The 18649-nt window shown below is 42.6% G+C and overlaps 1 protein-coding gene across 1 annotated transcript; it reads right to left on the bottom strand.

Moving 5' to 3' along the window:
• Positions 1-1526: 1526 nt before the first annotated feature.
• cnn1.S (calponin S homeolog) lies at positions 1527-17084 on the bottom strand. The gene is made up of 7 exons (NM_001089856.1): positions 17012-17084; positions 7813-7934; positions 4391-4457; positions 4160-4297; positions 3966-4076; positions 3725-3871; positions 1527-1847 (listed from the first exon to the last, which is right to left on the bottom strand). Exons 1-7 carry the CDS (start codon positions 17069-17071, stop codon positions 1599-1601), a joined length of 894 nt encoding a protein of 297 aa, NP_001083325.1. The 5' UTR covers positions 17072-17084; the 3' UTR covers positions 1527-1598.
• Positions 17085-18649: the final 1565 nt, after the last annotated feature.

The raw sequence follows: 18649 nt of genomic DNA, 5'->3' as shown, positions 1-18649 counted from the left end.
CAGCCATCAAATTTAACTGAACTGGAGAGATTTTGTATGGACCAATGGTCAAAAATAGCCACATCCAGAATCCAGACACTCATCAAAGGCTATAGGAGGCATCTAGAGGCTGTTACATTTGTAACTAAGTATTGATGTAATATCTCTGTTGGGTGCCCACATTTATGCACCTGTCTAATTTTGTTATGATGCATATTTTTTGTTAATCCAATAAACTTTTTCACTGCTGAAATACTACTGTTTCCATAAGGCATGTTGTATATTAAAAGGAAGTTGCTGCTTTGAAAGCTCAGCCAATGATAAACAAAACTTCAAAGAATTAAGAGGGGTTCCCAAACTTTTTCATATGACTGTATATTTCTATTGGTCTATGACTCTGTGATGAGCTTATCATTGATTGGATAAGGCTCTGTGTGATGTAATTTATGTCAATTTTATTGGTTGACACCCCTATAAAAGGATTGTACAAAAGAGAGACCAACAGCCAGTGCCCATTCAGGCATGAAATGTGTTAGGCTTATGTATGTCCTAATAAAGTCTTTTTAACTTTATTAATACTTGGGCTACTGCTTTACTTATAGCAGGTCTATTCCCACTCTGAAATGTTTGTATGCTTCCCCTTTAAACTGTGATTTAGCCTATGAGCCCAATCAGTCTCCAGAAAGCAGTGTCAAGAATAATGGAGGAAGGAAAGAATTCAAATGTACTGCCAAAGCAGGCATAGATTGGGCACAAATACCCCTTCTATTGGAGTAGACGACATGGACACCAGCAGGTATGCTGACACACAACAGGTATGTCGGAAAAATAGCACTTATCTTTGCTACAGGGGAGAGCTAACCCTGGCACACATTGAAAGGATTAGTAAACCTTTAAAATAAGTGAATGTAAAATTTAAAGGGGATATTCTAAGCACTTTTGTCATTTACATTCATTATTTATTTTCTTTTTATTCTAAGATATATTAAGGGATACATGTACTGTAAATATGAATGAATTTTGTTACAACAGCGCCACCTGCTGGTCAGTTTCCCACCAGTCTGACGAGCAAGTAGTCAAGGAAGTTGTCAGGAGAAAGAAAGAGGCTGCTCTGATGTTCTTCTGCTTAGGAAAGATGCGAGAAAGGTTTCTAATTATTTCCTAAGCAGAAGAACATCAGAGCAGCCTCTTTCTTTCTCCTGACAACTTCCTTGACTACTTGCTGGTCAGACTGGTGGGAAACTGACCAGCAGGTGGCGCTGTTGTAACAAAATTCATTCATATTAACAGTACATGTATCCCTTAATATCTTGGAAATAAAATAAATAATGAATGTAAATTACAGAAGTGCTTAGAATAGCCCCCTCATCAATTTTACATTCATTTATTGTTAAGGTTTGCTTATCCTTTAATATTGCCCATTCTCTGTCAAGCTAAGCTGGCACACAATGGGCAGTATCAGTGCCTGTCTGTAGTGGGCATATGCTGACTAGCAGTTGGCAGTTAGTACAAGTTGGCAGATGGGTAGCATGGCCCTGTTTTTTTTGTTTTTTTTTGCCACAGTAGCAAACACACTGGCATAGAAGGGGTGTGGGCAGGGTTACACAGAGGCTGGAGGGTTACTCAGAGTTGTAATTCTGGTGGCTGTTATTATATTGCCCATCTTCATCTTCTCCCATTAGGAAATCGGGCGTATTGCAGTACTTGGAATCATAAACTTGCCGGGGCAATCCATACACAGTCATGCCTTGCTGAGAAGCCCCCTTGTTTGATCCCATTTGCAAGGAGATGTTGTGAGTATCGCAATGTTCCATGCCAAGTTTTTGGTCAAAGATCTGGCGTTTGGTACCTGGCGCTGTCATGCCAGCCTAAAGGGAGAGGAGAGAGGACAGTCAGAGGAAAACTGCTTCTGTATGTGCCAATAGAAATGGGTACCCATTGAGCTTTAATATAAGGTTAGACAGGGGCTCCTGTATTGGAGCAAAATTTTTAGCTTCATGTGCATCTGTTTTTTAAGCCTTAGCTACTGGGTAATTATGGAAGGGGGACAAAGGGCAAGTGCAAATTCTAATGGCCCACTGGCTCTCCTCTTCTCTGGAACCTCCTTCTCAGTGGAATTTCATGATTTATAGCTGAGAGGTACCAAACCTGAGCTGGGCAGCCGTCTGTGGGTGTTGTTTTAAAGGAATTGTTCAGTGTAAAATAAAAAACTGGGTAAATAGGCTGTGCAAAATAAAAAAATGTATCTAATATAGTTAGTTAGGCAAAAAGGTAATGTATAAAGGCTGGAGTGACTGGATGTGTAACATAATAGCCAGAACACTACTTCCTGCTTTTCAGCTCTCTTGGTTTTCACTTATTGGTTACCAGGCAGTAACCAATCAGTGACTTGAGGGAGGGGCACATGGGACATATCTGTTGCTTTTGAATCTGAGCTGAATGCTGAGGATCAATTGCAAACTCACTGAACAGTTATGTCCCATGTGGGCCCCCTTAAAGTCGCTGACTAACTCAGAGTTAGAGAGCTGAAAATCAGGAAGTAGTGTTCTGGCTATTATGTTACACATCCAGTCACTCCAGTCTTTATACTAGGGTTGCCACCTTCCCACACGGAGACCAGGCGGGGGGACGGGACCATGTAGTCAATTGACGGGGTCGTGACGTAGATGGTGACGTGATTGTGACATCAGGGGGCGGAGCTATGATGCAGTGGTCAGCGATTGGCCGATTGCCATGTCAATCAAGGGAATCCTGCCTTGTTTTCCTTATTTGGAAAATCGGGCAGGAAGCAACCCTACTTTATACATTACATTTTTGACTAACTACATTAGAAACATTTTTTATTTTGCACAGCCTATTTATTTACCCAGTTTTTATTTTTATACTTAAGTATTCCTTTACAGAATGCCAGCTGAAGGGGCTGCTATGTCCTTTCCATGCACGGCTTTATAATGGCCTGTGGGCCTATAAGACTTTGCTCCTTTCCAGCTCACCTATCTTTGTGCTCATTAGTTGTAATCAGCCAGTAACAAACTTCTTCTAATTGCTTCTGACTTTGCTCTCTGGTTCTACAATCTCCTGGTCACCTAACAACCTCAATATTCATTGTTTCCCAAGGATGTTAATTCTTGTACTACTCCATATCAGCTCAAATCAATGATCTCTTCCCTTTCACTGCTGCGCTCCAGCTCATTCTTTATTAGAGCGTCTCAGTGATCTGAAGATGACGGTGAATAAAAACAGCATCGTGGGCTAACAAAGAATATTCTTCAATAAACAGTCCCTGTGGACTAGGCGTAGGCGGAAGAGGCAGCTGCCTAGGGCACAATGATTAGGGGGGTTGCTGGTCAGCTACCTCTAAAATTGTCTTCTGCCTACCCGTCCGTGTTACTCCCCTTCCTTCCCTCTGTCACCCACCCCTCTGTCGTTCTCCCCTCCCTCCTGTTACCCTCCCCTCCGTCGCTCTCCCCTTTGTCCCGTTACTCATTCCTCCCTTCCCCCATGGCTCTCCCTCCTCTCAGTTACTCATTCCTCCGTTGCTCTCCCTCCTCTCCATTGCTGTCCTCTCCCTCCTCTCTGTTGCTGTCAATCTCCTCTCTCTCATTACCCTCAGTCTCCTCTCTCCCCCGTGGGGTGGGGGATGGCCAACCGGGTTGCCTAGGATAAAACTGCCAGACCTGTCTCTAGATGTCAGTAATTTACTGGCAACCAATACAATCCCTTATCCTATATCCAATCCACTCACCTGGGAAGCTCCTTTATTGGTGCCCATTTGCAGGCTGATTGTTGCCTGATCCATTGGTTGTTCATTAGCCAGTTTGGGGTCATAGAGGTGCCTACGAGTACCATAAGACGTCATCCCTTTCTGGCTGGCAAATTTGTTTGTTCCCATCTGCCAAAGAAGAGCGGAAAAATTTTCAGTGCATTGTCACTTTTATGTAAACTGACAACTAGTTATGTTAAATTTAGTGGTTTTGCCCACTTACCTGGAGACCAATAATATTCCTTCCCTCCTTAAGTTTATCAGCGTCAAATCTCCTTTCCTGACGATCAGCATATTTTACTCCGATATCCACTCTGGCACCTTTTGTCTTGGCCTGAACCAAACACAGGAATTGAAAGTTGGTTTCTGTGAATATGTAAAATAAAATTATAATATAATGTTTCCCTGCATACTTACCACATTAGCTAGGGCCAGCAGAGTACATTGAACTTGAGTTAGGTTAGTGTTCTCAAAGAGATCGTTTGCCTCAAATATATCATGGGGTCTCACCCCGTAGTGTGTGATGCCTTTAGTAAAATTTCCTATGTTTTCCAGCTGGAAGAATATAGAGATATGGTTATTAATAATTACGTCAAAGGATTTTCCTGAAGCTGCTCAGTCCCATGAGAAGAAGCTCATGATGGTCACCTTGTGCCAGTTCTGTGTCGCTTCGTTGATCTTCCGTACAGTGCCCGGCTGGAGTTTGTTGATCAGCCTATTGAAATGAAGAATAGAAGGCTATATTACAATATATCAACTGCATCCCCCCAGAATTACATATCTGACTTCAACTCCCAGAAGCCTCTGACCGTCTTCTGTTACTGGCACCCTATATTACCTACTGTATGGGGCACATTTACTAAGGGTCGAAGTAAATTTTCGAATTTAAAAACTTTGAATTTTGAAGTAATTTTTGGGTACTTCGACCATCGAATAGGCCAAATTCGACTTCGATTCAAATTGAAAATACTTTGAATATTCAGCCATTCAAAAATCGAAGTACTGTCTCTTTAAAAAACGTTGAATTCGACACTTAGCCACCTTAAACCTGCCGAATTGCTATGTTAGCTTATGGGGACCTCCTACCAATAGCCAATATTTGGCTACGGTTTTAGTCAAAAGTCAGTTTTTTTTTTTGAAAATCATTCAATCAATCGATTAATTCAATCGAATGATTTTAATTCGATCGAAAACAGCTAAATTTAAACTGAAAAAAAACTTAGACTATCGAATTTTTCAATTCGATGGCTGAATTTCTAAGTTTTAGCACTTCAAAATTCGACCCTTGATAAATCTGCCCCTATATGTTGCAAGTGCAATGGAGAAGATACCTGGTATCTTAAAGGAGAACTATAAAAATAGAAGCGTTATCATACTGAAAAAATAAACTTTCTAAATACAATCAATTAAAAATTTGGTACTGTTTCTGAAATAATCAAGTTCATCTTCACTATTCCTCTCTCAGCATCTGTTTCTCTTCATTCTGTCTTCATGCAGGAGTTGGGTGTCAGATATTCATTGACAGTTACATCCAATATATCTTATAGATAACAGACAGATGTCAACAGACATCATGTCTCTCTACATGCAGAATTTGTGCAAAAGGCAGTTATTTTGTTTCTACTGGAATCAGTCATTTGAGTGAGCTCTAATACATCTGCTAGGAAAGGAATCCCCCTATAAGATATATTAGATATAACTGTCAATCAATGTCTGGCACCCAACTCCTCGATGAAGACAGAATGAAGAGAATCAGATGCTGAGAGAGGAATAGTGAAGATAAACTTGATTATTTCAGAAACAATGCAGAATATTTAATTGATTGATTTACAAAGTTTCTTATTTCAGTATGCAGAAGCTTATATAAAATTTTAATTTTCGTGATAGTTCTCCTTCAAGCTGGCCATAAACGCAAAGGTCTAGTCCTACGAATCAAAGTTTCATACTATTTTCGGACCGTGTGGAGAGTCCCATACCATGGCGATTGGTCTTTTAGTCAATGGGACAGGTTAGAAGATTTCTGTCGGCTAATGATAATTTCTCTGAATGTATTGCCTAACGATATCATTGGGTGACTGTCACTAGAATTTGTCGGACATAACTTTCATACGATTACTGTCATGGGCAGAACATCGCCGGTTTTGTTCTTTTACTACTTTTTAATCTGAATGTATAGTGGCAGGTCGGAATATTGGGACGTCTGATTGGATACAAGGGTAAAATCTGCACGTCTATGGCCAGCTTTAAGGTGGCCATACATGGAGAGATCCGCTCGTTTGGCGATGTCGCCAAATGAGCGGATCTCCCTCCGATATGCCCACCTTGAGGTGGGCAATATCGGGCTGATCCGATCGTGGGCCCTAGGGCCCAACGATCGGATCCTAACGATGCCTAACGGGCGGTCGGATCGCAGGACCGCATCAATGAACAGATGCGGCCGCGATCCGACGGGATTTTTTGTCCCATCCGATCGAGATCTGGCCGACTTTCGGCCAGATCTCGATCGGTGAAGCCCGTCGGGGGGCCCCATACACGGGCCAATAAGCTGCCGACACGGTCTGTCGGCAGCTTTTATCGGCCCGTGTATGGCCACCTTTAGTTAGATCCAAATGATCAGACCACGGTGTGTTTTTGCCTTAATGGCTGGAGTGTGTAACCAAATTGACCAATGTTCTGCTGAGCTTTTACATCCATATTCATCTAGCTTAAAGCACAAAGTCCATGGCCAACCTTTGGAATGTCAGTGTTCCTCCTGGCTTAGCCGATTTAGGAGAAAGAATAAGGGAGATAAGAAAAGAGAGACCAGTAATGTGCATTATGAATAATGACAAGGGAGGGTGCATGAAAGTCAGAGCTCTACCTCTTGCCAAAGACACAAAGCTATGTTTAGGAACAGTCACTCCCTACTTTTTGCAGTGGATCCCAATGACTTCTACCTTATACGTGTTGAAATAAGGCCTTCTCATGTCCTCACATAAAGAAACATTTCATCTAGTTTTGGCACAAGTTAATCAGCCTCAGTAGTTGGTTGGAAATCCACCCTTTCATCTCTTACTGTGCCCATACATGGACAGACATAGTTTCTCTTCATAGTGAGAATCAGCAGCCAAAACAAATACCCTTCTCGTCTAATATTTGGTGTTGGGTTATTCAAAGACCAGTCAAGCAAGGGAGGAAATTCCTGTTGTGTGTTGACCAAAAATCTTCAAATAAAGATCGACCCTCGCACACCCTTAGTAAAGTAGACAAATTGGCTCGGTGCTCGATGAATGGAGGGCACGGTAACCTTCCGGTAACTAGGACAAAAAGAACAACACCGGCACACGAGGCTTGTATCTGCAGGGCAAGCCCTTGCAAAAGATTTTTACTGCGGTGGTGCAACGTTTCGGGGCTCCGCCTTGACAAAGGGGCGGAGCCCCGAAACGTTGCACCACCGCAGTAAAAATCTTTTGCAAGGGCTTGCCCTGCAGATACAAGCCTCTTGTGCCGGTGTTGTTCTTTTTGACCAAAAATCTCCCATTGATTTGACTATATTTGAACTACATTAAGGGGCAGATTTATTCAGGTTTAAATTGTAAATTCAAATTCAACATTTAAAACTTACATATTTGAATTTAAAAGCACCAACTCGAATGTAAATTAGAATGTGAGATTTATGACACCTCGGCCCTGGAAACAGTTCTTATTGGAATATTTGCCACCTAAAACCTGCCGATTTGAATATAGCCATTTGAATATGTTAATCGTCTTCCTGAAGATCAAGGTTTATTTTCGAAGGAAAACTCAATTCAATTTGAATTGTATTTGATGGAATAGTAGACATTCCAGGTTTTTTCATAAATAACCTCCCATTTGATTTGTGAGTAAATCGAATTTGACTTAAAAAAAATTCAAATAACTCCGAAATTTGTCTGCCACTAAGCATGGGCCCTCCATGTCATCGGATCATTGCCCCTCTCTGCTCTGTCCCACCCACCAAACTGCCTGATTTTACTACCAGCTGTCATGGGAATTAAGCCAAGAATTGCTGTTGGAAAGCCCCCCTGGTAAAGCGATCTTTCCACACTTACTCGCAGAGGATGATTCCATCTTTTAGAGAATCCATGAAGTTGTTCCCAATGGTTCTTCCTGTCAGGCTCTCTATCCATTGTCTCAGCTCCGCCTCCTTCTGAGGATCGTACTTCTGAGCCAACTGAAATCAGAGGAAACACGACCATCAGTGTCTATATGGCAGTTGTGGGGCAGCATTCTGGCAACAAGGCTGTTCAAAGACAATTTGCCTCATGTCTTACTGTTATCTATCGCTGGTTCTGGTTGGAGCCTGATACTCCAGCTCACCATTATTTCAAATATCGTCCTAAGAAATGTGAGGGACTTACTGGACATTGTATTGGCTACATATTTCCATTGCCATATTATCAGAACATCTTTACTCCATGGTGTGTGTCTTAAACCGTTTCCATTAGTCACATATCACAACTATAAAGAATGGAATTTATAATACTTGAAGTTCAGAACATTAGTAAATTAATAAATTTCCCTAATCTTTGTACAGTTTTCCCATAAAAATGTAAGTTGTTCTCTGGTGCCTGCTCCCTGTGTCCTCTAGTTGGTCACAGTCATTTCCAGCTTACTGGTTGACAAGCTCTATAAAGCACTTGACTTTCCTGACTAGGGGAGCGCTAGAGCATCCCGTTTGTAGAGCAATAAGAAACTTAGAGTATATTTCATCAGTATGGGCATGATTGCTTATGAGGTATCTCCTCTAAATCCTTTGTGGGGATGAGCACTAATAAAAAGACCAAGTAGTGGCACCTACCACAAGGTTAACTAACTCTACCCTAGGTAAAAATGCCAGCACATTTGCTTATCTGTAGCCTAGGCAACAAGACTAAAACTCACCATACTCCATAGGCCATGTATGATCAGCCCAGTTTGCATTGGGTGGCAAATTTTTGCAAAGGTCACCAAACAAGCTGGTTTATGGCTAGTGGCCTATTTCTACACTAGGCAGCAAGGCCCTTAAATTGTGGGCTTTATCCTAGACAAAAAGACTGACACGTGGTTGCCTATCTCTACCCCCAAGCGACAAGACTGATACATTGTTGCCAATCTCTACTCCAAAAGAGATGACTATGCCCATATTAAGTGACACGACTGACACGTGGTTGCCATTCTCTACTCTCTACAAGAGAGCCTTTAAGGGGAAGTTAACCAATTTTCATTGTGTTTCTATTCTGCCTCTTTCCAGCCATCAGCTGAAAATGTAGCAGGATAGATACATAGATGGGATATGACTGATTGACTCCTGACGAAGGTCCCTCTGGGAGTCCAAAACTTTGAGCATAATAAAGCTGTGTGAGACTAATTCAGCAAATCCCGGGAATGTTGCTCTTCTGCATTAAAGGGGTTGTTCCCCTTCCAAGCACTTTTTCTGTTCAGTTGTTTTCAGATTGTTCACCATAAACAAAGACTTTTTTTCAATTGCTTTCCATCTTGTATTTTTTTACCGTTTTCCTAAAATTTAATTTTAAAGTTGAATGTTGGTGTCTCTGGTGTCTGTCTGGCAGCTCAGTAGTTCAGGTGCAGATTCTGAACTGTTACAATTTGCTGCATTTAGTTGATACATTTAGTTGCGACATTTAGTTGATACAATTACCGCCATCGATTTAGATTCTAGCCGGTGGGAAGGCAGTTCGGGGAGATTTGTCGCCCGAAGAAGAGTCAATTTGTCGCCGGGTGACTAATCTCCCCGAATCTCCACATGTGTCTCTGTCCTAAAGAGTCGGCAACCCCCCCCCCCTCCCAGATCTGCTTTAGAAGGTGAACAATTAAACTTTACACTTTACATATCAGAAAAAAACGGTCACAAAATAGAAAGTATTTGGCAAAAGTCTTTATTTGTGGTGATCTATCTGAAACCAACTGAAATGGGAAAAGTGTTTGATTTGAAATGTTTAGAAGCAGGAGGGCCCACTGACACCTGGGCGCACAGGAGTTTTCCTGCTATCCCGGTGGGCCAGTCCGACACTGCATCGATCAACCAATTGACAATCGCCACATCATCACCCCTCCCCTGCAACATCATCACCTGGCCATGGACATCAATACCCCCCCCCCTGTGACATCAGATCCCGTCCCCCCATTCGGAAAGGGGGATGGGAAGAGGTGGCAACTCTATGCTGAACTCAAGAGCCTTGGTTCAATTTGCCAGGCATCAAGTATTTCTGGGTAACTATGATAGATATAATAGGTAGGTAGGAAGGATAGAAGTTTTGATTGGTTCATATTAGTTTCTAGTCCTGAAACTTAGAACACACCCTACATACAGCTAATTATCTTGCACGGGGCTAAGCAATCAGGGGAGGTGGGGGTACAGAAGGGAATGTGTTGGTGGTATTCGCTAAGGTAGATGGGAAGCTTTCTGCCCTTGGGGTAAATTCCTGGCAGAAAATTCTAGCACGAATCAAGCACACAGCTATGTATTAAATTGCTTCTTTCTGTGCCAACATTTACTGAATGCCAGGCCACTAGGACCACACATCAGACCACCACTGGTCCTGGAGGTCCATGCTGATTGCATTAGAACCTGTAGGAATGAAGTCTATTACAGTCTCTGTGCCCCTCCTCCTCCTCTGGTTATCCAATTAGCCTTCATACCAGATAGTAAACTGCTTGCATAGTACCAGGTATTGACCAAAAATAGAATATTAAATTTAATAACAGGTGCAGCCAATCAGCATTTAGAATTTACTGTTAATTTATGATTTGTCTAGTTATACTTTATATAGTGAATAAAGTACCCCCTCTTATAAATTATAAGGATATTACCGAGGGGTTTCATGACCATATAAAAACACGAGGCCGAAGGTCATGGAATATCCTCATATCCTCATATTTTGCAATAGGGGTACTTTATTTATTATAATACACAAGATTCAGTGAGTCATGTGAGAAATGACATCACTACTTACTGTCAGGGGTGCTCCGCCAATGAGGCGAGTCGAGAATCTCGCCTCAGACGGCATCGCCCCTTTAGGTACCAAGGGCGCCAAAAATGCCGCTCCTGGTACTTTAAGAGCCGAATTTCTGGTTTTCAAACAGGAAATTCAGCTCTTCTAGCGCATAATTGCGCTAGCGTCCTGGCCCTCACGGACCCCCCCCCCCACCGGTGCAAAAAGGGGAGTGCGGGGCGGTAGCAAGAACAAGCTGCTTCAGGCAGCGGAGGGGCCAGGATTACCCCTGCTTACCGTTTATAACTAATGACATCAGAACTCACCATTTATAAGGATATAATTTACAAGATATTCATGGCTTTTGTGTATTATATACAGTATAATACACAAAAGCCATGAATATCCTGTAAATTATATCCTTATAAACGGTGAGTTCTGATGTCATCAGTTATAAACGGTGAGTAGTGATGTCATTTCTGTCACATGACTCACTAAAATTTGTGTATTATAATAAATAAAGTACCCCCAGTTGTAAAATATGAGGATATTAGAAGTTACCTCGGAGTTCCATGACCTGTATAAAAACACTCGGCCTTCGGCCGGTGACTTATAATATCCTTATATTTTACAAGAGGGGGTACTTTATTCACTATATATATATATATATATATATATATATATATATATATATATATATATATATATATATATATATATATATATATATATATATCACAGCACATAGATTATACATCAGTCCCTGCCCCAGTGGAGCTTACAATTGAAGGTTCTGTTTACATTCATGTATAGGCTAAGGTTGATTTCATCTGTACTCGATAAACCTCTACATTAAGGGCGCTTACTGACGAGTGGTTAAAGCTGCGTCCCCTGCGTTCCGTTTTTCTGCGTTCAGCCGCAGGGGAGCGCAGGAATAGAAGCATTAAGTTCTTTTCAATGGGGCTGTACTCACACAGGCACTTGTAGGCGAAGAATGCAGGAAAAATGCAGCATGTTGCGTCTCAACCTGCGTTCGGCGCCTAAACACGCCTGTGTGAGTACAGCCCCATTGAAAAGAACTTAATGCTTCTATTCCTGCGCTCCCCTGCGGCTGAACGCAGAAAAACGGAACGCAGGGGACGCAGCTTCAACCACTCGTCAGTAAGAGCCCTTGTAGTGTGGAAAGAAACCCGAGTCCAGACAAAACACACAGAGATAATGTCCTGGCTGGAATTGAACCCAGGGCCCAGGAGATATAAGGTATGAGCTGCAATTCTAACCCTCACCAGTGAGCAAATGAAATATGTAAAGGGCGCAGGGCGCAGTCCTCAATGTGCATATTGCAGTGAAGTGGGGGCTTTAAGTGGGCAATGGAGAAGAAAGGATAGAGGTGCAGTTGCACTCACACAGTCTCCCCACCCTCCCCCTGGCCGGCTCTCCTCTTCTGCCAACCTAAATATTGTCATTTGTGCTTGGACGAGGAATTTACCAAACTAGGCAGAAGAGCCCAGAGAGGATACAGGGGCCTGTGCCAATTTACTGAGCTTCCCACACACTTTGTAATTATACCCACAATGTAAACTTCCCTAACAAGCTCATTAGTCTTTATTGCTAAACTCAGTCTCTCAGTATTAACATTAATAAGCTTTCTGCACACACTGAATATATATACGAACTGGAATATTCTTCCCTGCTCTCTGAGTATCTATTCCCTGATAATAATCTCCCTGCTCTGTATAATGGGACTGAGTATTTATACCCTGATAATGATCTCCCCTCTCTGTATAATGGGACTGAGTATCTATACCCTGATAATGATCTCCCCTCTCTGTATAATGGGACTGAGTATCTATACCCTGATAATGATCTCCCCTCTCTGTATAATGGGACTGAGTATCTATACCCTGATAATGATCTCCCCTCTCTGTATAATGGGACTGAGTATCTATACCCTGATAATGATCTCCCCCTCTCTGTATAATGGGACTGAGTATCTATACCTGATAATGATCTCCCCTCTCTGTATAATGGGACTGAGTATCTATACCTGATAATGATCTCCCCTCTCTGTATAATGGTACTGAGTATCTATACCCTGATAATGATCTCCCCTCTCTGTATAATGGGACTGAGTATCTATACCCTGATAATGATCTCCCCTCTCTGTATAATGGGACTGAGTATCTATACCCTGATAATGATCTCCCCTCTCTGTATAATGGGACTGAGTATCTATACCTGATAATGATCTCCCCTCTCTGTATAATGGGACTGAGTATCTATACCCTGATAATGATCTTCCCTCTCTGTATAATGGGACTGAGTATCTATACCCTGATAATGATCTCCCCTCTCTGTATAATGGGACTGAGTATTTATACCCTGATAATGATCTCCCCTCTCTGTATAATGGGACTGAGTATCTATACCCTGATAATGATCTCCCCTCTCTGTATAATGGGACTGAGTATCTATACCCTGATAATGATCTCCCCTCTCTGTATAATGGGACTGAGTATATATACCTGATAATGATCTCCCCTCTCTGTATAATAGGACTGAGTATCTATACCCTGATAATGATCTCCCCTCTCTGTATAATGGGACTGAGTATCTATACCTGATAATGATCTCCCCTCTCTGTATAATGGGACTGAGTATCTATACACCAGTACATATACTCAGCGCTGCCCCCATTATGGTACTCACAGATTCCTATATATATATATACCCATAGATAAGCGCAGGCAGATATTATTCATCACATGCTAAGAATAGCTCCATAGCAAAATGTGGAAAGTCATCGAGAGAGTCTCTCATGCAGGAATATATTGCTCCAGGATCTCTCCTAATTATCAGCTGCTAATTAATATAACAGCAGAGTCTGAATTGATGAGGAGGGAGGGGGAATCAATTTCACACCTGGGTTTACTCCCCGTATAGACCGGATTTCGTCAATACCCTTATATAGTAGAGACATTCCATGAAGGAGCACAGGCAGCCTTATATGGTCTGGACTCAGCTCCAGCAGACAGCGAGCTCTGTGTCCTCTACTGAGTCTGTCTGGCACTCACAGGGTTAAATTAGCCTTGTTTATCTCTTACCTGCCCCTGGGATAAAAGGAATGGAATTAATTCCAGGGACAGTGTGTGACAGAGACGTATGAGAGCAGCACTGGGGTATTATTATTATTGACTTTAATGTGTTTCTAGTGGGTATCGAATATATACATAAAATGTCCCATAGTTCCCTCCTGTCTGTCACTGTATCACCCTGCAGTGGGAGGGACAGACTCATGTCCCATAGTTCCCTCCTGTCTGTGTCACTGTATCACCCTGCAGTGGGAGGGACAGACTCATGTCCCATAGTTCCCTCCTGTCTGTGTCACTGTATCACCCTGCAGTGGGAGGGACAGACTCATGTCCCATAGTTCCCTCCTGTCTGTGTCACTGTATCACCCTGCAGTGGGAGGGACAGACTCATGTCCCATAGTTCCCTCCTGTCTGTGTCACTGTATCACCCTGCAGTGGGAGGGACAGACTCATGTCCCATAGTTCCCTCCTGTCTGTGTCACTGTATCACCCTGCAGTGGGGAGGGACAGACTCATGTCCCATAGTTCCCTCCTGTCTGTGTCACTGTATCACCCTGCAGTGGGAGGGACAGACTCATGTCCCATAGTTCCCTCCTGTCTGTGTCACTGTATCACCCTGCAGTGGGAGGGACAGACTCATGTCCCATAGTTCCCTCCTGTCTGTGTCACTGTATCACCCTGCAGGGGAGGGACAGACTCATGTCCCATAGTTCCCTCCTGTCTGTGTCACTGTATCACCCTGCAGTGGGAGGGACAGACTCATGTCCCATAGTTCCCTCCTGTCTGTGTCACTGTATCACCCTGCAGTGGGAGGGACAGACTCATGTCCCATAGTTCCCTCCTGTCTGTGTCACTGTATCACCCTGCAGTGGGAGGGACAGACTCATGTCCCATAGTTCCCTCCTGTCTGTGTCACTGTATCACCCTGCAGTGGGAGGGACAGACTCATGTCCCATAGCTGCCTCATTATTATATAGGATAGTATATATAATGTCACTGACGTGTTTGTGACACATAGTTTTTTTCCCCCTTTCTAAATCTCATACAGAATGACGGATCACTAGGGCAGCACAGTGGTTCAGGGATCCGCAGTACTGTCAGTAAAGGTGTCTGTATACTCTCCCCATAACTGTATTATTTTCCTCCAGGTTCTTCCTACACCCCCAAATCTGGCTCCACATGTACTAATCCAACCTCTATAAATAGAAAATCATACCTGCACCTTGAACCCCCTAAGAGAGGCCTAATGGAGTGAATGGGGAGCCTGCACGATAGTTAGGGTGACATATATAGTTGAATGGTCATCTAGAATTATAGCAAGGTGACTTTTATGACAGTGGTTTCATGTATCAGTTTCTTTGTCATAAACTAAGGAGGTCCAAATCAATGCTGGCTCATTAAATGGGGCCTTCACCTCCAAAGAAATCTCTGCCTTAAGTTAAAATCTGCAAAGCACCTAAAAGATAAGTAAACCTTTAAAATAAGTGAATGTTAAATTGATGAGGGTGCTATTCTAAGCACTTTTGTAATTTACATTTAATATTTATTTTTTTTCTATTCCAAGATATTAAGGGATACATGTGCTGTTAATATGAATGAATTTTGTTACAACAGCGCCACCTGCTGGTCAGTTTCCCACCAGTCTGACCAGCAAGTAGTCAAGGAAGTTGTCAGGAGAGAGAAAGAGACTGCTCTGATGTTCTTCTGATTAGGAAAACAATTAGAAACCTTTCTCACATCTTTCCTAAGCAGAAGAACATCAGATCTTACAGATCGGCAGACCTTTTTCATGCATAACAGATTGAATATGCCATTGTATCCTTATGAATGTTAGTTGCAGTTGACTATTTTGAACATATATATATAAATATCCAGAAAGCTTCAGGACAACAGCAATGGCAACATTTTCAATATTAACAAACATTCCTCCATTATTGCCATTTCTCTCTAAGGGGAACTTAAAGGGATACTGTCATGGGAAAACATGTTCTTTTTCAAAATGCATCAGTTAATAGTACTGCTCCAGCAGAATTCTGCACTCAAATCCATTTTCAAGAGCAAACTGATTTTTTTTATATTTAATTTTGAAATCTGACATGGGGCTAGACATATTGTCAGTTTCCCAGCTGCCCCCAGTCATGTGACTTGTGCTCTGATAAACTGCTGTACAGCAAGTTGGAGTGATATCACCCCCTCCCAACAGCCTAACAACAGAACAATGGGAAGGTAACCAGATAGCAGCTCCCTAACACAAGATAACAGCTGCCTGGTAGATATAAGAACAGCACTCAATAGTAAAATCCAGGTCCCACCGCAACACATTCAGTTACATTGAGTAGGAGAAACAACAGCCTGTCAGAAAGCAGTTCCATCCTAAAGTGCTGGCTCTTTCTGAAATCACATGACCAGGCAAAATGACCTGAGATGCACCTACACACCAATATTACAACTAAATACACTTGCTGGTTCAGGAATTACATTTTATATTGTAGAGTGAATGGTTTGCAGTGTAAACCAGGGATGAACCGAATCCAGGATTTGGGATTCGGTTTGGGATTTGGCCAGGATTTGACCTTTTTCAGCAGGATTTGGCCAAATCCTTTTGCCTGGCTAAACTGAATCTGAACTTTACACTTCAATTTTACAAATAGTAAATAGAAAGTCATTGGAAAAAGATTTTATGAATCAGGAGTGGAAAGGGTCCAGCAGATCCCAAATGATTTGCATTATTGCATATGTTTTAAAGGCCACCACTGGTCCCAAAAAAGACGCAGCGGAGTGGGCTTGTAACTCCTTATTAAAAGTCAAAACTTTATTCAAACCCTGCCAGTATCTTCACAGGATCAAAGGGCAGAAAAACACAAAATGTCGTGAACGTTAATCCTTTTTACTGAAATGGATCACAATCCAACAGCCGGTCTCAGTTATGTGATTATCAAAGGCTTCATTAGATAGTAAGCCCCTGTGGTTCAGCTGCTGAAATACAAATGCATTTGATAGATTGTAAGCCTCCCTGGTGAACCAATATAAGGCAGAGATACGTGTATGCAGGAAGATTTGTTTTCCTTAAAGCTCCCACGGTGCTGTGTGTGAGGCTTAACAGAGTGTCAGCTTTTGGGATCACAAAACAATAAATTTTTTTAGAAAGTGTCTCCCCCCCATCCAAATTAAAAACAGTAGCAATATAAGCAAATTCTACTTTCATCAGCTCTTGTGCCCCTCACCTTGTTCTTAACCTCAGCGCTGAGTCCATAAGCCGGGCCCTTGTTGAAGTGACCGTACATGTTTGTGGTTCTTTTCACTTGGTTCCTCTGCCTCGTTCCCTCGCTCCGTTACAAGATGGTCTTAAGATTTTCCTGCAACTTTTTAAATGTCTCATCCTCCGGGAAATGTGTATCTGCAGCTTGTCTCTCAGATTGGTCCAGCTCTTGGCCAATCCCAAGTCAGCAGTCCCTGTGATGTCAACATGTTGGTATTAAAAAAAATAATGAAATATATATTTATATTGTGAGAGATATCGGGACTGTGTCAGATTTTCCAACTTTGGAATTTTTTTTTTTCTCTCGTTGAAACGATGGTGTTGCAGAGAGTATGAGGGGAATGAGAGAGGAGAGGGGTAAGGAGGGCAAAAAGAAAGGAGGATAAAAGAGAGAGAGCGACGGAAGGAAAAAGAGCTGAAGACAGGGGAAGGTGTCAGGGATAAAGGGGTAGGAAAAATGATGTGACAGATACGAAATGAAAGGAACATGAAAGGGAAAATTAAACAGATGTTGAGTGAGAGGGAAGGAGAATGTGGGGTGGGGGGAGAGGGGAGAGGGGAATAAATACAGCCAACTGTGTTGGGGATAGGACAGAGGGTGGGATAGCAGGATATGAAACCTGAGAAGGAAGTCAGAGAATTAAACTTTATTAGATTGTAAGCTCTGCCTCACATAGAGTTGCTCTGCATGAATCAGGGAGATTATGTCTGGTTGTCACTGACAGGTTCCGGCAGCCGGTGCCATCGGCAAGCAATGTATATATCTGCTTATATCTGCCTGTACTTATAAGGACAGTGTATGTCTGGAATTCCCACTACGTCGGTATGATATACATTGTTATTTATTGTACTTGAGCAATGGGGAAGAACATTTATACAGAACTCAAATGCGTACAAAAGGTTATTACTGTAACCATGCCTGAGCCCCTTATTGTCCCTGTAACTCCTTATTCCACTAACCCCACCCCTGAGCCCCTTATTGTCCCTGTAACTCCTTATTCCACTACCCACCCCTGAGCCCCTTATTGTCCCTGTAACTCCCTTATTCCACTAACCCCTCCCCTGAGTCCCTTATTGTCCCTGTAACTCCTTATTCCACTAACCCACCCTGAGCCCCTTATTGTCCCTGTAATTCCTTATTCCACTAACCCCTCCCTTGAGCTCCTTATTGTCCCTGTAACTCCTTATTCCACTAACCCCTCCCCTGAGCCCCTTATTGTCCCTGTAATTCCTTATTCCACTAACCCCTCCCCTGAGCCCCTTATTGTCCCTGTAACTCCTTATTCCACTAACCCCTCCCCTGAGCCCCTTATTGTCCCTGTAATTCCTTATTCCACTAACCCTCCCCTGAGCCCCTTATTGTCCCTGTAACTCCTTATTCCACTAACCCCTCCCCTGAGCCCCTTATTGTCCCTGTAATTCCTTATTCCACTAACCCCTCCCTGAGCTCCTTATTGTCCCTGTAACTCCTTATTCCACTAACCCCTCCCCTGAGCCCCTTATTGTCCCTGTAATTCCTTATTCCACTAACCCCTCCCCTGAGCCCCTTATTGTCCCTGTAACTCCTTATTCCACTAACCCCTCCCCTGAGCCCCTTATTGTC

Source organism: Xenopus laevis, chromosome 3S, assembly GCF_017654675.1.
Source record: "Xenopus laevis strain J_2021 chromosome 3S, Xenopus_laevis_v10.1, whole genome shotgun sequence".
Classification (NCBI taxonomy): domain Eukaryota; kingdom Metazoa; phylum Chordata; class Amphibia; order Anura; family Pipidae; genus Xenopus; species Xenopus laevis.
Note: the sequence above shows the minus strand (reverse complement) of the source record. Positions and strands in the feature narration are given on the sequence as shown.

Bases quoted from the DNA above. Each gene is read 5' to 3' on its own strand.
- cnn1.S (NM_001089856.1), bottom strand. From the start codon at position 17,071: ATGTACGGTCACTTCAACAAGGGCCCGGCTTATGGACTCAGCGCTGAG. The intron at 4,298-4,390 runs GTGACCATCATG...ATATTCTTCCAG, and splicing joins CGACACAGAACTGGCACAAG to CTGGAAAACATAGGAAATTT. The intron at 4,077-4,159 runs GTAAGTATGCAG...TGTTTGGTTCAG, and splicing joins TGCTGGCCCTAGCTAATGTG to GCCAAGACAAAAGGTGCCAG.